The 21,185-nt window shown below is 39.4% G+C and overlaps 1 protein-coding gene across 2 annotated transcripts; it reads left to right on the forward strand.

Moving 5' to 3' along the window:
• The first annotated feature begins 2,257 nt into the window (after window positions 1–2,257).
• On the forward strand, window positions 2,258–20,182 carry sbk1 (SH3 domain binding kinase 1). Of its 2 annotated transcripts, none has more exons than XM_028004822.1 (4): window positions 2,258–2,546; window positions 14,174–14,415; window positions 17,062–17,264; window positions 19,313–20,182. In XM_028004822.1, exons 2-4 carry the CDS (start codon window positions 14,190–14,192, stop codon window positions 20,126–20,128), a joined length of 1,245 nt encoding a protein of 414 aa, XP_027860623.1. In that variant the 5' UTR covers window positions 2,258–2,546; window positions 14,174–14,189; the 3' UTR covers window positions 20,129–20,182. The 2 variants fall into 2 exon arrangements, with proteins under 2 accessions (XP_027860623.1, XP_027860615.1); XM_028004814.1 differs by having other exon boundaries at window positions 2,260–2,887.
• Window positions 20,183–21,185: the final 1,003 nt, after the last annotated feature.

Raw genomic sequence — 21,185 nt, forward strand, 5'->3', positions numbered from 1 at the left:
GTGAAAGGTAGAAACAAATTAAGAAGTTTCCTAGAAAAATTTTGAAATGTCTGCTTTTCAAAAGTCAAAACTTTGGCAAGAAATAACTCAAAAAATGTACATTAGTCTCACAAATTTTCTTTGAGAATTTTGCCATTTCTGAGTTAAAACATTTAAAATTTGCAAGAAAAAAATTTAATTTTTAGATCAATATCAGAAATTAGATTTTTTGGCAGAAAGAAAAATGTGGAAATTTCAGAGTTGCAAAGGGAGAAAATTTTCTATGCTTAAAATTTTAGAAATTTTTAGGTGGAAATTTTCTCCTTTTTTCTCTTCATACAACGACGCTAATATGTTGTTGAACAAAAGAAGAAGAACACGCTGTAAATAAAATGCATCTTGCATCTCAACACTGGACTCAATTTGAACTGTTTCTCTTTCTTGTTCTGCATGGCCGCCATCTTTAATTCTGTATCATATGTTTTCACTTAAAGTTGACCAATGGCGCCCTCTTCAGGATGGAGGCCAAAATACAACAGTGAAAAAAGGTCTAAATGAACTCTGTTAGTTAATTCGATGGATGGCAATTTAATTCACAATTAATTGTTTACATCCCTCGTAACAACAATTTTATCCATGATTGTATATTTTTGTATTTATGTTTTTCTGTAATTAAAAGAAAACCCTGAGCAGTTTCATGATGCATTACAAAAGTCTATAGTGGAAATCTTTTCTGTCTTCGTAGTTTCTAGTGCAACTGGGACACAGACTGACAGAACCTCAGAGATAAATCTGAGGATAAAACAAGGGCGCCCTTTATATGAAAGAGCTGGAGGAAGCTGGTGGCATACAAAAGTAAAAACTGGGGCAAGAAGCTGCTGTCTGGGAAAAGAGGAGTAGAAAATAAACCTGGAGTCTCTGCACCTCATACAGGTGTGTGTGTGTGTGCGTGTGTGTGTGCGTGTGTGTGTGTGTGTGTGCGTGTGTGTGTGTGCGTGTGTGTGTGTGTGTGCGTGTGTGTGTGTGAACCTTTGTGCCAGTTAAAGCACACAGAGCTCTGCCTTCAGGATGATTTATGACTCTCCTGTTTCCAGAATAACCTGTAGGAAACTTCTGCCTCACATGATGCTCCACTCTGAAAAGCACCTGCATCTAATTGGTAGCTGGCCTGGTTCGGGTCAGGGGTGGCCTAGTCCAATCCTCCAGAGTTACTATACTACCCTGAAACTTTTAGATGCATCACTGTTCTATCTATCTATCTATCTATCTATCTATCTATCTATCTATCTATCTATCTATCTATCTATCTATAGCATATATAATGTATATATACATATAATGTAAATACATATATCGTTTTTATACATTGTTGTATTTCTTTTGCTGTATATTTATTTAGTAAAAAAGTAGAAGTGTGTGTTTATATACACGTGTCCATTTTTTCTCACTATATATATTACTGTTATGGCCCCTGGCCTCTTGAGGCTGTGCAGGCTCTTTGTTTCTTTTTTTCTATTATGCAGGATCAGCTGTGCGGGCACAGCTTTCTGATTGGCTGCCTAGGAGCTGCAGGAGAGCAGCCACCCCATTGGAGCAGCAAAGCCAATCAGATGTTGATGAGACCCACCTGCATCATATAAAAGAAGTCCGAGTTCATTCCTCCAGGGGGCAGCTAGCAGGAAGAGGTTGTGTGAAGCTGACCCCCACCTTCTGTGTTTGATGACTGTTTTGGACAGTTTGAACAATTTTGTTCTTGCTTATTTTGCTAAGTATTTTGCTAAGAAGCTGCTTTAGGTAACTCTTGAACAAGCTAGAGGCTTGTGTTTGGGAGGTTTTGGTGCTCCCTTTTGTCCCTTCCTTTTGGTTGTTTTGAGTTACTTTAGACTGATGTGTTTGCACATCTTGTTGTTTAATTTGCACTCAGTGATTTCTGCATTTGTTGGTCCTTTACTTTTGTTTAATTGGGTTAAGTTGTATTGTGTTTTGGTTCTGTGAAAACCTTCATTTTGTAATAAATCATTTTTTCATTCCACTTTTTTCTCTGGACACATTTTTATGTTACTGCCCCTGGACCCCTAGACCATGCAACAATTGCATAATACTTTCTTCTACAATTGTATAAAAACAATGTAAAATATACAATATACAAGTGTATTCATGTTTATATATGTTTATTATATATATATGTATTTATCTTTATGTGCTATATATTTTTATTCACAGGGTTTTATATTATGTGTTAATTGAAGAATATGTCTCTGCCTAATTAATGCAGTTCCCTGTGGGGCCAGTAGGGTGAGCATCTTTTCCCCCGGGTCCATGGGCCCCTCTGACCCACCACTTGTGTTTGTCGCTGATGTTGAACGTCTTGTTGTCCCGGCGCTAGGACCCAGCACACGTGAGCGCCTGTAGTGATCCAGAGGGTGGAGCCGGTGAACAATGACTGGTAGGACCAGCAGATGCAGAACATCTGAACCCGCTTCCCCGCCTCTCGAGCCCCGCTGGACGAACGGACGGACGGACCGGGGCGGACCGACGGCCGCAGACGACCCGGACTCAACCTGAAGGTTTGTTCAGAGATCCGAGCCTCGGCGGTGTGAATGAATGGGCTCCTCTCCGCGTCTCCTGCGTGTGGAAGTGGAAGTGGGTCATGCGGACCACCGGAGGAGCGGGAGATAAACACGCAGCCTCCCGCAGCTGCTTGGTCGGTTAACGGCTCCCACATCCCGCTTCTCACGCTCCACATGTGGCTCTGATTCCTCCGAACAAAGTCTCAAACTGACGGACAAAACTGGGACTTCAACTTCTCTGTTCTGGAGAAATATTTTTGCTATTTGAAAGCGAAGATTCGGTTAGTCGGTTCCGAGCAGATGCAGGACCATGGAGGAGAGAGGCAGGTCGCCAGCAGGTGAGCAACACCCGATGAGGAGCTTCCAACTGGGTCCAGAAAAAGCGGAAAATCCAGTCCACGAATCCTCCAATTCATCATTCACACCACATGACCTTTGACCCTCTCACTGTTTTTTTTTATTCTGAATTTACTCTGTTTTGTGCAGCAAATAGTCCAGGTTTTCTTCTTCCGGTTTGTAAGGGAAAATTAATCCAACAGAAAATCAAGGCAAGATTAATCTCCAAAGGAAACCAGAAATATTAAACTTGAAGAAATTAAGGCTGAAATAATTATTCAGATGAATCATTATTAAAATTACCTTCAGCTAATTTACTAAAGTCTAACAATCATTAACTTTAGCAAACAGACCCAGTAATTAAGCCAAAGCTATATAAAACTAGCATTTAAGGTGAAAAACCTTCTTTGTTTAAAGTAACCATCAGTTAATTTGGTGGTTGTATAATCATTAACTACAACATACAGACTGAAGGGCAGCAATTCAGCCAAAACTGAACAAAAACGGCTAATATTTAGCATTTAACATGAAAAACCTTCTTTGTTTGTAACTAAGTTTTACCCAGAACTCATTAAGTTGCATATATTTAGCTTCAGCTGGTTCAAACTAAGAGAATCTGCTATCAGACACATTTTGCTACCCAAGTATTAGTTAATTATTCAAATCTTAGTGTTGAATTTAATTGAAGGGCTTCTCTTGTCACTAACTTTTAAAATGTTTATTTTCTTATTTTAAATAGGAATTGAATTATTTGTTTAATTACTTCTGATACTGTACACAATAAGCTGCAGGTGATTAAATAAAAATCAGCAAAATGTGCCATTTAAAAAAAATCTGATTAAGGAATTAATCAATTGTCAGAATAATTGTTGAACTTATTAATTACTGAAATAATCATTAGCCCCAAAACAGATCTGTTGCAATATTCAGAGACTTAAAATGGTGAAAAATCATAATTTTGATGCATTTAACGACTTGAAAAACAAAAATCTGACTTTGGTCGCATAATTTTTCCCTGAACAGCTGCTCAGTTGTTTTCCCCTCTGCTCTTTAATCTTCATGTCTATTGTTAGCTGATGCAGAAAAATGGACCAGACAGGTGGAATCTCATTTTTAATGCATCTTAATGAGCATCTGACTTTAAAATTTCTGCAAAAAGCGAAACCTGGAGGCTGCTAATGGGTCACAAACACGGCAGAGGGGCCAGCGACTCATGTTTATTTGCTTCTGCAGACCTGCGTTTTGTTAGAGTCCAAAACAATTCATATTCAAAGCAGCCTCTGGTTGCTGCATAAATAATTCACATTTCAGGATGATTTCCCAGTAAGAATCGACAGCTGATGAGCAGTTTTGCTGGTGGAAACATGCTCCTCACATATTCTCTGAAACTGTCTCCTCTAAATGCAGCTGGGGTAAATGTTTCAGGCAGACTCTGCAAATAGCAGCAAAAATGAGTTTTCATGCTGTTAAAGAGGAAATTGACCCACTCCAGCTGGAATAAACAAACCGTTTCTCTCCAAACCAAATGACTTAAAGAAATGAACATGCATAATTAAAATGTTTATGATTATTACTTGAAAATAAAAGGGTAATGGCTGGATTTTTTTTTTATGCTGGTTGTTTTAAATGCAGATTCACTTTGCAGAGGGAAATAAACAAACCCTGCAAACATGTACATAAGTTATAATGAATGAAAACAAATGTTACCCTTTTTCTTGACTTAAAAATGCAATTTTCTATGAAGTTCCTTCATTTTAGCTGTTTTTAAAAGCAAATTTCAACCCTTTTGTCAATTTAGCTAAGATTTCTTTAGATTCTGTGGCGTTATGTGATCAGGCAGTACATAAAAATAATGACATTTTGACATTATTACTGTATTTGTAACGGATTTTTAGCATTAACTTCTGCAATTGTTGATTACCTTTGGAAGAGTGACGAATAATATTCCCAGCCAGTAACTGGTAGCGTTCCCAGACTGGAGTTTTTCTGGCATTTATTAGATTTATTATTAAATTACAGGAACACAAAAACTGAAATATCCATAAATATCTGCAGCAAAATGGTGAGATAGTTTGTTTTATACCTGAGTGATGTAAACATCAACCATGGATTATTGGAACCAATAAGGAAAATCAACTGCAGTGCAGTGAACCCTCGTTTTTCACGGGGATTAGGTTCAGAAAAGAACCAGCGATGGGCGAAATCCGTGAAGTAGTTACCTTTATTTTTTTACAATTATTATACAATATAATTAAATATTCTACATTGAATTCAAAGAACAAAACCTGTTTTCAGGCCCAAGCATTTTTTTAAACAAATATAACTCTTTCTTACAAATAACTACAGTAAAATAATCATTTTAATCATCAATACGAAGAACAGTAGGACAAATAGTGACTGGTGTTTCCCTGATCCTCTGACTGACGCTGCAGCCTGACTTCGCTCTCCAGTGGCTTTTTCTCCTGAAGCCTGAGGTGCAGGTGTGTTTTTTCGGAAAAAGAACGTAGTTATCGGTAGTTGTTGTTGTTGTCGCTCTTTTTTCCTTCTGGGCAAAAATATTTGCCAAAATTTGCCAAGCTGTATATTTAAATACTGTAACGTTATTGGCACACAGGTAGAGAAGAAGCGCGGAGACTGTTTAGCCAATCAGGACGCAGAACACAATGCACTGTGAAAAAAACCCTCAGCGAAGCAGCGAGGCCGTGAAGGTGAAGCGCGTTACAGCGAGGGTTCACTGTGCCACCGTTTAACCCACAGAGGGAACTTTAACTAATTTCCATGAAAATATCAACAGAAACATAAAGATTTAATCTTAAGTCACATTTATATCTTCTATCTGTCAATAAATGAGTTGACTGGGGTTAGTTACTCAGTATGAACTGACTGATGATCCTGTGAAACTAAATAGGAATTGACCATGTTTTTCTCCTTTGGAAGATAATTTTAGTGAATTGGTGCTACATTATGGGACTGTTGTAAAAATATTTACTTCTTTTCACATCTCAACAGACTTGATTATTGGTCATGATTAACAAACCAATAGAGAAGTGTGATTTATATCAGGAGTTCCCAAACGTTTCTGTGCCATGGCCCCCCAAACAGCATTAGCATTAGCTTAGCACAGACAATATTACAAAATATTTAAAGAAACATCAACGTTAAGAAGGCTTTTTATTCACTATTCAGTAATTACGACAATCATTTAATTTATTGTCATAGTGATAATTTCACATTTAAATGCCAACTCCTCCTAGGAGCTGAGACGGTTTCAGAGTTGATCAGTAGCTGGTTTTCGGTTTCAAAGTGAAGGAGGGAGCAGCTTAGCAAATCAACATTAGCCACTTCCAGCAGAACTAATCACCTTATGCCGCCGTTGCATCATTTAGCGACACCCCCATTTTACTGAGCTCATATTAGCATCAGATTTCCCCCGTGCGTTTAGCATCAAAGGGAGGCGCTCCATGTTCTGTTCGCGCCTCGCTGGATTTCTTCCTCTCATCTTCCTCGGACAAAGACTCCCTGCTACAGGCGGAGGTTACTGGCTTGTGTGAATATAATGGTGTCGGTGGGTACAGTGTGACCTGCAGCTAGCCGAGGATGATGGCGACGACACTTATTATGATTGGCATCCATAATCAGATGCCGCAGGGGAAAGTTTTTGCAGCTGGAGCTTTAATCTTTAAACTCTGATGATGATAGAAAGTGCCAGAGGAAATGCAGCGGGATGCAAATCAATGGAAAGCACTTTCATCATGAGTCCTAATCAGATTGTAAAAGATGACCTCATTTCCAAAAAGCATGAAGTTAAGAAGTTGCTGTGGATAAAAGCTGTTTTCTTTCTCGTTGGGCTGATTTTCCTCCCCCAAGTTTCTTCCTGTTTGAGATTATTTGGTTTAAGTTTTCTGTATTCGGTCCAAATTTAATGTATTTTAATATAAAATAGTGCTTTGTTGTAAGGTTCAATGAAAATATGTGGCATTTCTAAACGTTTTAGCAATAAAAATCTAAAAAGTGCATCTTTGACAGTGAAAATATTTGGATCTATCAGTTTCAGAAGGTTTTTAACAGAAGATTTAGAAAATCATCTGTTATGGTTATTTTCTCTGGTGCAAAAGTAAGTACTTCAGTTTTTTCTAAATTTAATTAAAGGAAGTTTTTAATTAAATTCAAGCATTTATTAAAATGTCCCAAATCAATTGAATTAAAAGAAGTTCAACTGAATATCATCAGTGTAGTAATGGTAGGAAATATTCTTACAGAATAACCAAAAATCCCAGGGATTTGTTTCAATTTTTTCTGTTTCAATTTTGTTTCAATTTTTTCTTCATTCTTCATTTAATTAAATTCAAATTTATTCATAAAATGTTCACTTTCAACTGAATGAAAATAAATGTATAACTGAATACATAGTCGGAAATATCCGTAAGAGATGAAAAAATGTGACCAAGAGGCAGCAGAGAAAGTACAAACAACAATGTAACCAAAACGGAGCCCTGTGGAACACCAAACTGACAAATGTACATAGCAGTGGTGGGTAGCACTAACTAAAAGACTAGCTTTGCTAACCCTAAAAAACTAATCATAAACTTTAGTTCTGCTAATGCTAAAGCTAAATACCGACACCGTATTTAGCAGAAGCTAATGCTAAAGTGCTAACTTCCATTCTATTAACACCGTAACCTTCTAGCACCAATTTAATTTTCTTCTGTTTCAGAAATATAAACTACACATAAAATCCCAATAAAATATTTTTAAAAGTTTGTCTTTTTAATGTGACAAAATGCCAATAAACTCAAGATTCAGTTTAAAATGTTTCCTATGATTGCAGGAACACAAACCTGAAGCATTTATCACTTTTACATTTTAAATGTTCGTTTTTAAACCTCTCCTCTGCGAAGGTCACATTCATGCAAATCTTGCTGCTCGTTTTAATGACCCAGCGGTTCTCCGGTGTTTCTGCAGGAACTGATTCGGCTTCCTGAGACGGGATCTCTGAAGGTTTTCTGCCATGTCTCGGGTTGACCTTTCCGGTTTCTGTTGAATGCCATTTCCTAATTGCATTACAAACTGAAGGGACGGCAAACTGGCCAATTAAACACGGCTGTGGACATGTGCAAGGATAACTGTGGGCCACCAAGCTCAAAGTTTGAGACAGGGGACAAGTCTGTGCATCATTTGCCTGGTACGGATGTTTGCACACTTCATATTGAACTGAATGACTTCTGTGTTGGTGTTTTATTGGTTTTTGAAGGTTACATATTTGGAAAATCTGGCATTCCTTTGGTTTCCATAGTTCAGAGTGATGTCAGGGCGGCCATCTTGTTTTACAGCTTCTATTTATTTGGACTTTACGACAGAATATTAGGGTCAGGCTACAATTTTTATGAAGTCATAATATAACAAGAAAAATGTAATATTAGGAGAATAAAGTTGAAATAATATGAGAAGTAATTGTAACTTTTTTTAACTCTAACACAAAAACTAACAAAAGATTGAAGCATATAGTGAAGTTTAAAGTTTTTTTCGAGCAAATTTTAGATTTTTTTTAAACAAAAAAAATTCCACCATTTTTTTTGGTGGAATTTTCATTTATTTTTTTATTGTCTATCTACGTACAATGGCCCTAATCGGACTCTGTCTGAATCGTTTCTTTTTTCCGTTCTGGTATCCCTCCGCCATCTTTGTTTCTGCATCAACTGGCTCCTCTTAAGAATGACCAGCTGCGCCCTCTGCTGGATGGCGTCCAAACTGCATCACTGCAAGAAGGTCTAAATCAGGTGTCAAACTCCAGGCCTCCAGCCGCTGTCCTGCAGTTTTTAGATGTGCCACAGGTACAAAACACTGGAATGAAATGACTTCATCACCTCCTCCTGTGTAGATCAGTTCTCCAGAGCCTTAATGACCTAATTATTCTGTTCTGGTGCAGCAGAGGCTCATCTAAAAGTTGCAGGGCTGGAGTTTTACAGCTGTGGTCTAAATGGACGTTATTAGTGAATCTATTGGAATTCATTTTAATCTAATAAATCATTAATCGACAATTAATTGTAAGTCAATTGTTTGCATTCCTAATTATGAACATATATTTTTATAATTAAGGAAAAAATGTTGATATGTACAACTCATAGAAAGGATGCTAGAAAATATTTTTAAAAATTGGCTTTTATTTCAGTCAATTCTTGTTTATCTTTTTAGAAAATAAACCAAGAAAAAAATAGATTAAAACTGGATATGTTATGAAAAAATGTGGGATTGTATCTTTAAGCCGTTGCTGCTGAGCGCTGAACCAAACCCAGTCCGGCCAGAGTCGCCTCAGTTTGTCCTTCCAGTGTCACTGCGGACGTTTCCGCTTTGCTTTCAAAGTTTGGGGACGTTTCACCTTGGCCAGCGTCCTTCCGGCTCATTGGTCCTCCCAGCAGGAGGCCAGGTGAATCTGGAGCGCTAACAGCAGGGGTCCATATGGGAGCCGGGCCGAGTGCAGAGCAGGTGATTTGTCAAAGTGAGAGTCTGTGGCCGATCGCTCAGACAGCGGCGCAGCAAACGGAGGTTTTTTCGTTCGGTGGGGTTGACAAACAGTAGAAAAAAAGACCTTTAGACATCATCTGTTTCTGTCAGGTTGTTTTAGCGCGTCGCACAAAAACAAATGGGCTCGTCTGAACCACCATGTAGAACTGAAACAATCAGTTTCCCATTGAAAACCCGGTTTCTGCACAGGATGTCAACTTCATGAGGAAGAGGATTAAGAAAGCAAAAAGAAATCCGACTTTTTTCCTCAAAATTCTGATGTTTTTCACAGAATTCTCATTTTAATCTCACAATTCTAATTCTGTGTCAAAATCCAACTAAATAACCAAATATTTCTTGGTGTATTTCACTGATATTGTCAGTATAAATATTTATGTAACTGTTTCTTCCTCTCCATCCAGACTGAAAACCCCAAATTGAGTTTTAACACTAAATTTGCCTGATGGAGCAAAAACAATTGAAACGATTCTGATTCAGAAAGAAAATACTGAACTCTGAGATTAAAATCAGTATTTATTTTTTCTGGTGGACTCGACGTCCTCCGTGGTTTTAGTTGGAAACAGTTTCAGTTCTAACGGGCTGGTTCTGTTTGAGTGACGCACTAAAACAACCTGATAGAAACAGATGAAGCCCAAAGGTTTGGTTTCCGTTTGCAGACAGACGGTGGGAGAAACGGCTTCGGTCTCATTGGGTTTCTCTCTGTGACCTGGAGGCAAAGCATGTTGGGTGTTTTGACAGCTAATTGAGAAATCGGTCCTCATTAATAATGGCTGTTTGGCCCGGAGCAAAGCGGCTAGTCTATTAGCAGAGAGGGTAAAGACGTGGCGAGGGTCTGCAGTCTATTTACTTTTTTAGTTCCTTCTTTGTGTTTGTAGAAACAGGCAGAAGAGCAGAGGGGGAATGGACCAGTAGCCTGACCTCATTAGGATGCGTCAACGCCAGCCCTGTTCAGTCGCTTTAATCCGACTCCATTATGGTTGTCCGGAAAGTCTGGTTTGATTGTGGAGGTTTAAATGCTAATCGGACCAAAAACATTGAGTTCTGGTCCTCCAAACCTTGGTCTCGGTTTGGTTGAAGTGAACTCTGTTTGAAATCATATGTGAACACAAAGTGAACCAGAGACCGCTCCAAAAGCAGGAAGTGGACTACAGTGCAGGGCATGGTGGGTAAATACAACCAAAACAAATGTGCTAATTTAGCGCTAGCAGGAGAAATAGATCGTGGTCTTTAGCTAAACACAAAACAGGAATCCTACAGCCTCTAAAATCTGATCGCAATTAATCCAATTAATCGTTTCAGCCCTAAATAAAAGTAATGAAAATAACAGCTGCTGAGATTTCCACCTTGTTCTATGAGAACCGTAGTCCAGGTAGAGTTCAGTGGGCGGATTTAAAACGTTTGCAGATATTCGGGTCGGACTGAGTCGGACTCGTACCTCCAAGTATTAAAAATGGATCGTCTGTATGTGGAGCGTGTGATTGCTGCCTTTTCTTTCGGATGAAGCAGCAGTTAGCCACAAACGCTGGAGTTGTGCTGCAGCCTGCAGCTGCTTCCTGTGAGAGGTGAAAGCACAAAGGGCCTTTGACTGCGCCTCCGATACGCCGGACCGACCCGCTCTCTGCCAAAAGCCTCCACACAATCATCCCTCAGATAACCCAACTCCATTGGAACACCTCCGAGGCTCTGTGCTGTGTTTCCTGAGACGACCAACCTTCTCGTCACATTTCAGGACTCCTAATCCAGTTTTTGTCGGAGCGGGGAAATGTGATTAGGAGCTGGAGCTGAGTGGAGGGACAGTCGAGCAGGCCCTGCGCTCCACTTGGCTCTCTGTGATCCATGCAGGGTGGGCGCTAACAGGAAACATGCTAACATGTTAACATGCTTAATCGTTAGCATGCGAACATGCTAGCGCTCCGTCTGTCTGGTTTTAACGTTAAATCACCAACCAGGTCCACTGATCAGTCTGGACTGCTACAAAGACTTGAAGGACAAAAAATCCACACCATCTTATATCATCACTTTCATGGTTGTGATTTGTAGAGCATCATTCTATGGCGCAGTAATAGTGCCAAAATTCATTACATGGCTAAAGGGCAATTCCAACTAGGTCTGTCACAATAAAAAAAATTTGCTGGATAATAAATTGTCCCAGAAGTTATGATAAACGACAATATTGTTGGTTTGAGATCATTTTCAAGTAATGTAATGTTAATAATGAAAAAAACAGAAGAGTTTTATCAACCAGTTTTTGGGAGAAAATAAAACGATAAATCATTCACATGGAAATTATTGAGCTTGTTTTAATTTGTTTAATTGATTTAATTCTTATTGTTAGAGGCTTAATTCCACCTATTTTTTTATTTCATCTTGCTTAAATTCTCCAGTACTTGGAGGTGATTGTCCAGTAGACTCTGTTTGATTTGGGAAAAAATTTCCCAAACTTTTTGGGATTTGTTATATCGCATACATTTCCCTCTTTCGCCAGTGGGGGCGCTGCACCAAGAAACACTGAAAGAAACGATATGCATGCAAGCAGCTAACCCTAAGCTATTCAATGCTAACACCAGCCTATATTTGATAATGGACAACCCTCAGCATGCTAGATCCCAGTCTCTTCAAAGCTAACACACGCTAACATTCCTCTTAACGCCGAGTTCAAAATGTCGGTAACTCAGTAATGATTAATGATCATTAATCAGATCAGGAAGTAGCTTCTTGCAACAAGGAAGCAGTCACCACTGGGTGCACAAAAGTCTTAATTTTGGCACTAATACCACACCATAATCCTTCCTGTTTCCAGATTCCGCCTTTCATAACAAAACCACAGAGATTCAGTCCAACTCGACTTTATCTTCTCCTACCAGATCTTCTCCCTCCAAAAACCTGAACCAAACTTCCTGATCCATGTTCTCCCATCTACATTCGCCTCCAAAGCATGTCGTTAATTCATGGTTTTCCACCAGAGGAGCCCAGTGAGTGGCAGACACATTTTCGGTGCACATCTTTGAACCTGGTTTAAAGCAACGCTGCTGTGAAATTGGCTGCAGGGAAAGAAAAAGGAACAAAAGAGAAGCTTTTAGCTCTGAATGGCGGATGAAAAAGGCCATGAGCAGAATGGCTTGTGCTGATTTGGAGCCTATTTGTATTGTGTGTGTGCATGCTGTGCATGATTGGATGATTAAATCTGATTGGTTGTGGAGGGAGGCTGAGTTAAGGAGACGGAGACAGTGGGTAAGATCATTAGTGAGATGTGTGTCGTTTGTTTTAGTTTCATTGTTGTTCAAACAGTAACTGAGACAGAAGCAATCTCACTTTATGTGAAGCTTCCTGATTTAGTACTTCTAGAACTGCAACTGATGATTATTTCAGATTAACATATCAATTATTCTAATGATTAATTGATTAATTTAAAAATGGCACAATCTACAGATTTTCATTTAACCACTTCAGCCTTTTTCATAGAATATTAGAAATACATTGAAAGGTTCAAATAAACAAATAAATCAATTCCTTTTTAAAAAGAAAATTAACATTTAATTTCCTAAAATACAATAACAGCATTCCTTTAATAGATCTGAGCCGGGTGAAGCTAGAACTGACACTTCAGGTGTTCTTGGAAAAGGTATTTACAGAAAAGTGTTTTTATCTTAAATGCAAAATGTTTATATATTTTGTACAGTTTTGGCTTAATTACTGTTTTGAATTTTTTCAGAAAATGGCCTTTTTTGAGGCAAGTATGTATATACTCCAGTTAACGATTAATTGATACTGAATGTGTTGACAATTATCTCAACAGCTGACTAATCACGAATAAAATAAATAGTTCCTAAATAGAAATTTTAAAAGTTTTTGTTGTGAACTTTTTGACTTTTGTCTATTAGAACAGCAACATAAACAATCCTGGTAGAGTTCAGCAAATCAAGATTATTTCTGTAATCGATTAATCATAATTATACTGATGGATTGTTTCAGTCTTGGATAAAAATAATGAAAATAACTGTTGTTGATCCACCTTGTTCCAAGAGGACAGCAACATAAATAATCCTGGAAGAATTCAGCCAGTGAAGATTATTTCAGTAATCGATTAATCATGATTAACCCAATTAATCGTTTCAGCTTTAACTAAAAATAATTGCTGTTAAACTTTCAACTTTTTTTTATGAGAACAGAAACAAGCAGTATTGGTAGAGTTCAGCTAGTCAAGATTATTTCTGTTATAATAATCACAATTAAATGGATTAATCACGATTAATTGGACTAATCGTTTCAGTCTGAAATAAATATAATGAAAATAATCGCTGTTTATCTTTCCAATTGTTTCTATGAGAACAGCAACATAAACAGACCTGGTAGAGTTCAGTTCCAAGAATCAATTAATCACGATTAATCTGATTAATCGTTTGAGCCCTATATTTTTTTAACCTATAACCTCCACTTTCAGTATCTCTTCTGTTTCTACATGCCTAACTGTAAATGCAGATGTAGTTGTTGCTCTTGTAAGCACGCATGAAGCTGTCAGCTCCAGATTTATTGCCATTTGCTCGTCTTTCTGCTATTGATTTTTCTGTAGCTGCTTGCCAGTAAGTGCTGTCTGAGGCCTGCCGTATCTGAAAGCTTAGCAGAGTCGTCTGGGCGCAGCAGGAAGTCTGATGCATTTACTGAAAGTTCTCCTCATGGCGGTGCTCGCCCCGAATCGATAGCATGAAAGCGAAGAGCCGCCATGTTGGAGAAACGTCGATTCTAACCGTGTTTTCCTTTCCCGCCAGCGTGCCGCAGAGCGTCATGGCGAGCCTGTCTCTCTCCCCCTCCGGGCCGGGGCGAGCGGGCAGCGGCGGGGGGTCGCCCACGTCCAAACCGAGCTACTGCGGAGCGGTTCCGGTGGAGGACATGCAGGCGCTGGCCATCACCTCGCTGTCCGCCGCGGACGTAGCCAAGCAGTACGAACACATCCGGGAGCTGGGGAAGGGAACGTACGGCAAGGTGGACCTGGTGGCTCACCGCACGCAGGGTGAGTCCCTACGACCTCCCACCTATGGGAGATGATTAGTGCCACAGATGGAAAAAAAGTCTGAGTATAATCTCAGAAGATTGTGTTTCTTTATGACAGTTAAGTGATTCATTTGGTGGCATGAACACAGAAAGTGAGAAAACATGAAATACATTGACATGTTAGTCAAATGTATGACGCCGTATTAGGATAGAAAATAAGGAGTAAATTTCGGCCAAAAACTTCTTAATTGTTTTACACTGATCTCAGAAAAGTTATAGAAAAAATGTGGAATTTCTGTGCTCCGAAAATTGAAAATTTGCGAGACATTTCTGAGTTTGAAAAGTTGGAAATTTTCGACTTGAACATTTAAAATTTCTGAGATTAATTTAAATATTTCTGAGATTTTTGGCAGAATTTTTTTCGTCCTTTTTTTCTATCTACATTGGCCCTAACACGCTGTCGTACAAATGTGACGACACAGATGGGTAAAATTAAGTCTTACATTAATATAAATAAAAATCGACTGACCTAAAGTACGTCTGCTGCAATTATGAACACAAATACACCATGTTCCAAATTATTATGCGAATTGGATTTAAGTGTCATAAAGATGAAATTTTTTGTTATGCTATTAAATTCATAGATGGTATTGTGTGTCTTTGAATCACTATAACTAATTTCAGAGAGCTGCTTGATTAGTTTGTCTGCTGAGCTCAATTAAAGGAAATCTACTTCAGAAGGATGTTCCACATTATTAAGCAGGCCACAGGTTTCAATCAACATGGGAAAGAGAAAGAATCTCTGCTGATGAAAATCATCAGATAGTGTAGTGCCGTATGACAAGTTATGAAAACATTAGATATTTAACGAAAACTGAAGCGTTTATCATACTGTGAAGAGATTTGTGGCTGATTCAGAACAAAGATGGTTTTACAGATAAAGGCAGAATGAGGAAAGTTTCTGTTGGACACATTCATGGGATTCAGAGAGCAGCTGTTAAAATATCCTTAAAGCAGCAAACAGTTATTAGAAGCTGCTGGAGCCTCAAGGTGGAGGATCCTCCAGAGGCTTGCGGTGCAAGAACCTACTATTGGGCCCCTAACCAGAGCTCACAAGCAGAACCGGTCCCAGTGGGCCTGGATGGTCCAGATGGACGCAGTAGAGGATTGGTGGTGGATGGCCACCACGTCCCAACAGGCTGTGACGTCAGCAAGGAGGTGGTGGAGTTATGCTGTGGGCCGAAGTCATGGGGAGAAAAAGAGAGAGAGAGAGAGAGAGAGAGAGAGAGAGAGAGCTGGTCGGCCCTTCAGAGTCCATGAAGGTGTGAAAATGACCTCAGCAAAGTATCTGGACTTTCTGACTGATCATTTTCTGTCATGGTTCTAAAAGAAGAGCCGAACCTTCGGTAGCAAAATCATCTTCATCATGACAATGAATGCTGCCAGGAAAACCGCTGTGTCATTGGCTGCTATGGGCATAAAGGGCAGAAACTCGTGGCGTGGTCACCATCCTCCTCTGACCTCTGACCTCTACCCTACTGAGAACCTTTGGAGTTTCCTGAAGCAGAAGATCTGAATCCAGTTCATATCAACCAGCAGCTCTGGAAGGTTTTCTGACATCCTGCAGAGAAATTCAGCAGAAACTTTCCACAAACTCACAAGTTCAATGGATGAAGAATTGTGCTGTGATACCAGAGAAGGTCCAAAGTTAACATGGAACTGGGTCTGTTAAGATGGTTCTGATTGAAATAGCTTTGATTTTAGTACATGTGAACACTTAATGCTGCACATTCAAAGAATGACCGTTCACAGTTCTTTATAATCCATAAAATGTTTAGAAAATCTGCTGGGCATAATAATTTGGAACATTTTGCATTTTGAGTTTTTTATTTTTGAAAAAAATCCTGTTGTCATGGGGATCTTTGTTCAGTAAAATCTGATTTATACTGTAATAATTCATGACTTGAAAATTATACTGACCATCATTTGCATTGAACATTTAGGAAAATCTGAGAAAATATCACCTGCATAATAATTTGGAACAAGGTTTAATGGAGGAGCCAAATAATACCTGAAAATTGATTCTTTCATTCATGTTTGAGAAATCCTTTAATCTCCATGGCAACCATTCAGCTGTGCAAAACGCCTGGGTGTATATAGCTCCGCCTTCGAGGCGCAGCCTCTCCCCCACTCAGCTCCTTCAGACTAGCCAGCAGCAGTTAGCAACCAGCTGGTGAAACTGCTGAGCTCATTATAGGAGCTGCTGCCCAGAGCAATGCTGGTAAAAACATTAAAGGGTTAATAGAGGAGCCATGTTGGGACGACTTCCTGGAGGCGGAGCTTCAGAAAGAGCTGGAGTTTTTAAAGAGACAGATGCCCAATTTTAAGACGACAAATTGGGAAGTCACATTTTTTGAAGTCATGATTGATATATACAGCAGCTTTATAACTGAAGGTAACACAGTTACTCAATGCTATAAAATCACACTATGTGCTGGAGAACACATAATACTGGCCCTTTTGAGGACTGAAGTTTCAAAATACATAAAACAAACTCATGTAAGGAGCTGCTTATTCACAACATTTCTCTCCAAGGGCAACATTTAACGTTTCCTCTGCAGGGATCCAGCGGGGCAATCTGAAAAGATTTCTCCTGGTTTTTCAGGCACCAAAATGGCGCTCAAGTTTGTGACGAAGAACAAGACGAAGCTGAAGAGTTTCCTGCGGGAGTTCAGCCTGACGGGTTCTCTGAGCTGCAGCCCGTTCATCATCAAAGTCCTCGACGTTCTGTTCGAGACGGAGGACAGCTACGTGTTCGGGCAGGAGTACGCCCCCGCCGGCGACCTTTTCGACATCATACCGCCGCAGGTAGCGCCAGCACAACGCCCTCCATCAGTCGCCACCGGGCTCGCTTTTGACACCCCTTCAAAGCGAGCCCCGGGGGCCATTCGGGGCCATTGTACTGTTTTTGTGTGGCCCCCAAGTACATTTAAAAAGAATAATATAAATTTGGCCCAGATGCAGACGGAGAGTTTTAATTTTTAAATTTACCTAAATAATTTTCTTAGAAAGCATTCGTCGTTTTATAACAGAGCTTTAACAAAAAGTAAAACCAAGTTTATACAGAGACTTTTACTTTCCTGCACCCAAATCATCTTTTATTTTTTATTAAACTTGGCTAAATATAGCAAGTTTTTTGAAAGAATGTGACTTAAATTCTGTTCTTATTACTGAAAACTATTTTATTCAATTGAGCCCAAAAGAAACTGAAAACTAAAAACCTTTCTATTAATTCAGCAAACTTCAAAATCCCCTGTGTGGCGTTTTTGGGCGTAAGAGGAATACGTTTTCGGCAAAAATCTTTCTGGAAATCCAAAGAGTTTCAAATGTTAAAACTCTAAAATGTAACTTTTTTTTTCATTCAAATTTCTTAGTTCAATCTAAAAATGTTAGAGTTTTCCAAGTTTTTCCTAGAATATTTCAGAGATTTATCTCAAATGTCAGATTTTTTATAATTTATTTTGGAAACTGAAATTTCCCATTTTTTTTCTCTCACATTTTTTGACTTTTTGAGTTCAGAAATTTAAATGTTTTTCTTTCAAATTTCTGAGTTTAATCTAAAAACGTCTGAGTTTTTTCTCTCAAATATTTGACTTTTGAAAAACTAAAATTTCCAGGTTTTTTCTTGAACATTTCTGAAGTAATTCTAAGAAATTTCAGCTTTTTGGCGGAAGTTTACTCTGCCTTTTTTCTATCTACAATTGACCCGACAATAAATTGGATCAATAATAAATATCCATTGCAAAAAAATAACAAAAAAAATGTAATCAACCTTCTTTATTACCTTGATATTTATTTATTTGGTTAGGTTTCTTTGACACATGATTACTTTTGAGTCGACAGTTTTGACCAACGTGAGAAAAGTCTGAACACTGAAACGAAGCGCTGCAGTCGGTCATAATGTTTGAAGTTATAATAAGCTCTCCTGAGGACGGATTTCCTTCTGCACCACATTTTACAGTTTGAGTCTCTCTCCAGCTGATGTGCAGGGACTTCAAGGGCGCTTTAAAGCGGCGCTAAAACTGATTGCAAGGAAAATTACAAAGAAAATTCATATTTTAGTATTCCTTTTATCAGCATGTCGATGCTCTTTTCCGAATCTCGTCTTCATTTAGTTTCTCCTCCCTCTGTCACCTCTCTGCAGAATAGAGCGCTAAGAAAAGAATCCTCAGCAAATGTCAGTATGAGACAAAAAATAACCCAGACAAATTGAAAATGTTCAAATGAGAATTTCATTCATTAAAGGAAAAAAAGAACCAAATTAACCTGGTCTAATGTGGAAATAGTTAGCGTACAACAACATTTTAGTTCCAAACAAAATAATTAGCAAGGAAGGTAAATATTAAGCTGTAAACTATATATTTAGCTGGTAACTAAATATTTAGGTTGCATATTAAATATTTAGTTTAATGCTAAATATTTAGCTAATATTGAAATTCACTTGCCGATAAGTGGACTACCAAAATAAAAGCTGGCTTGTCTTCTGGTGACTAGCAGTTGATGGGAGCTATAGTTTGGTGCTGCCATAGTTTGGTGCTGCCATATTTTGGTGCTGCCATAGTTTGGTGCTGCCATATTTTGGTGCTGCCATAGTTTGATGCTGCCATAGTTTGATGCTGCCATAGTTTGATGCTGCCATATTTTGGTGCTGCCATAGTTTTCAGCCCAAATAGTTTTCAGGCGGTAATTACTCTTCTACTTGGAGCCAGGAGTTCTTGGTTAGCTTTTCATTTGAAAACTTTTTTTTTTTTTGGGTGAGATTATTTCCCTCTGATATTAAAATTATCCTGATCATCTGTAGCGTGACGGTTTGTGAGGAAACCATCAGAAATCGTTTTTTCCTGTCTGTCCTGCAGGTCGGCCTGCCGGAGGAAATGGTGAAGCGCTGCATGCAGCAGCTCGGTTTGGCTCTGGACTTCATGCACAGTAAAAACCTGGTGCATCGGGACGTCAAACCCGAAAACGTGCTTCTGTTCGACCGTGAGTGCCGCCGCATCAAGCTGGCTGACTTCGGCATGACGCGGCGCGTCGGCTGCCGGGTGAAGCGGGTGAGCGGCACCATCCCCTACACGGCACCGGAGGTCTGCCGTGCCAACCGCGCCGAGGGCTTCCTGGTCACCACTAGCATGGACGTGTGGGCATTCGGCGTGCTGGTCTTCTGCATGCTGACGGGGAACTTCCCCTGGGAGGCCGCCATGCCGGCCGATGCCTTCTATGAGGAGTTCCGGCGCTGGCAGAAAGCGGGTTGCCCCGCCGGGACCTACCCGTCCCAGTGGCGCCGCTTCACTGACGACGCCCTGCGCATGTTCCAGAGGCTGCTGGCCGCCGAGCCGGAGAAGCGCTGCGGTGTCAAGGACATCTTCTGCTTCATCAAGTACGAGCTGGTGAGCGAGCTGCGGCGCCGGGCGTCCTACCGAGCCAAACGGGGAGAGAGGTCCAGCTCCGGAGTGTGCACCGGCAGCTGCACCGCGTCGTCTTCGCGTTCCTCCATCAGACACCCGGAGCCGTCCACGCCGCCGGGAACGTCCTGCCTCCGCCCGGCGCCGCTCAAACGCAGCGTCCTGTCCGACCCGCTGTCTCCCAGAGAGGAGGCCGGGCAGCACCAGGCCCCGGGCCGAGACAAGAACAAGAGCCAGATGGTCATGGCGACCGCCATCGAAATCTGCGTTTGAGCGCACTGACGACTCGTAGTTCCGACGGCGTAAAGCAGCCATTTTAGATAAAAATAAGTAAATAAATAAAAGACTAAAATTCTGGCAAGAACTCAGAAATTTTGAGAATAATTTCATAAATATTGTAGAACAAATTGACATTTTGTGAGCTCCAAAAGTTGAAAATGTGCAACAACAAAAAAAAAATTTTCCCCAAAAGCTGCAAATTGTCAACTTTTCATTCTCAGACATTTTTATCTTTCTCCTAGAAAATTTCAAGTTTTTTTTCTAGCAAAATTTTTCACTTTTGGACCTCAAAACTTCCATTTTTTTAGAATGTTTGGCATTGATATCATAAATTTTGTAGATAAATCTTGAAAATTTGTGAGTTTCAAAAATTTAAAATATGATAGAAAAAAACTGTGAAATCTTGAAATGAACCTCAGAAACTTTCAAGAAAAAATTGCAGCTGATCTGAGTTTTGAACTTATAAAACTTACATTTTTTGACTTGTGAAACTTGGAAATTTCCAAGTTTTTTGATTAAAATATCTCAGATTAATCTAATGTTTTTGTTGTTTTACAAATTTTCTCATTTCCAAACTCTAAAATTTCCAAGTTTCTTCTAGAAAATTTCTGAGATACAACTCTAAATTTCTGAGTTTCTTGGTGGAAATGTACTCCTTTTTGTCTTATCTAAACGGCCGTTGTAGAGTAGAGGCGTTAAAGGTGACCTATTATGCTTCCTTGGACAGGTTAGGATAAATATATGGCCTATACAAAACATGTTTATTACTTTTTTATTTTTGCACAAAATCATTTTTGGATAATGAGATTTTAGTCAGAATGAGATCCCTAAGTGTGTTTTGTCACTTTAAATCCCAATAAGCTGCTGCTGGCCATGCCTCTAACTCAACGTTTACACTCACGTGAAAATGGCTGCAAACAGATCCGCAATTATACAACAGTACATCTTTGAAAAGCAGAAGTGGAGCCTCCTGCACAACCAACAAGAATACAGCAAGTGGTTTCTGGATGTTAAGTCAACAACTAAACACTTTTACAGCAGTAAAACCAGC

This window comes from Xiphophorus couchianus, chromosome 2 (genome assembly GCF_001444195.1).
Source record: "Xiphophorus couchianus chromosome 2, X_couchianus-1.0, whole genome shotgun sequence".
NCBI classification, from domain to species: Eukaryota; Metazoa; Chordata; class Actinopteri; order Cyprinodontiformes; family Poeciliidae; genus Xiphophorus; species Xiphophorus couchianus.

Excerpts from the sequence above, each read along its gene's own strand:
- sbk1 (XM_028004814.1), top strand. The coding sequence starts at position 2,850 with ATGCAGGACCATGGAGGAGAGAGGCAGGTCGCCAGCAG. Across the intron at positions 14,416-17,061 it reads GGTGGCTCACCGCACGCAGG|GCACCAAAATGGCGCTCAAG; the intron begins GTGAGTCCCTAC and ends CTGGTTTTTCAG. Across the intron at positions 17,265-19,312 it reads TCGACATCATACCGCCGCAG|GTCGGCCTGCCGGAGGAAAT; the intron begins GTAGCGCCAGCA and ends TCTGTCCTGCAG.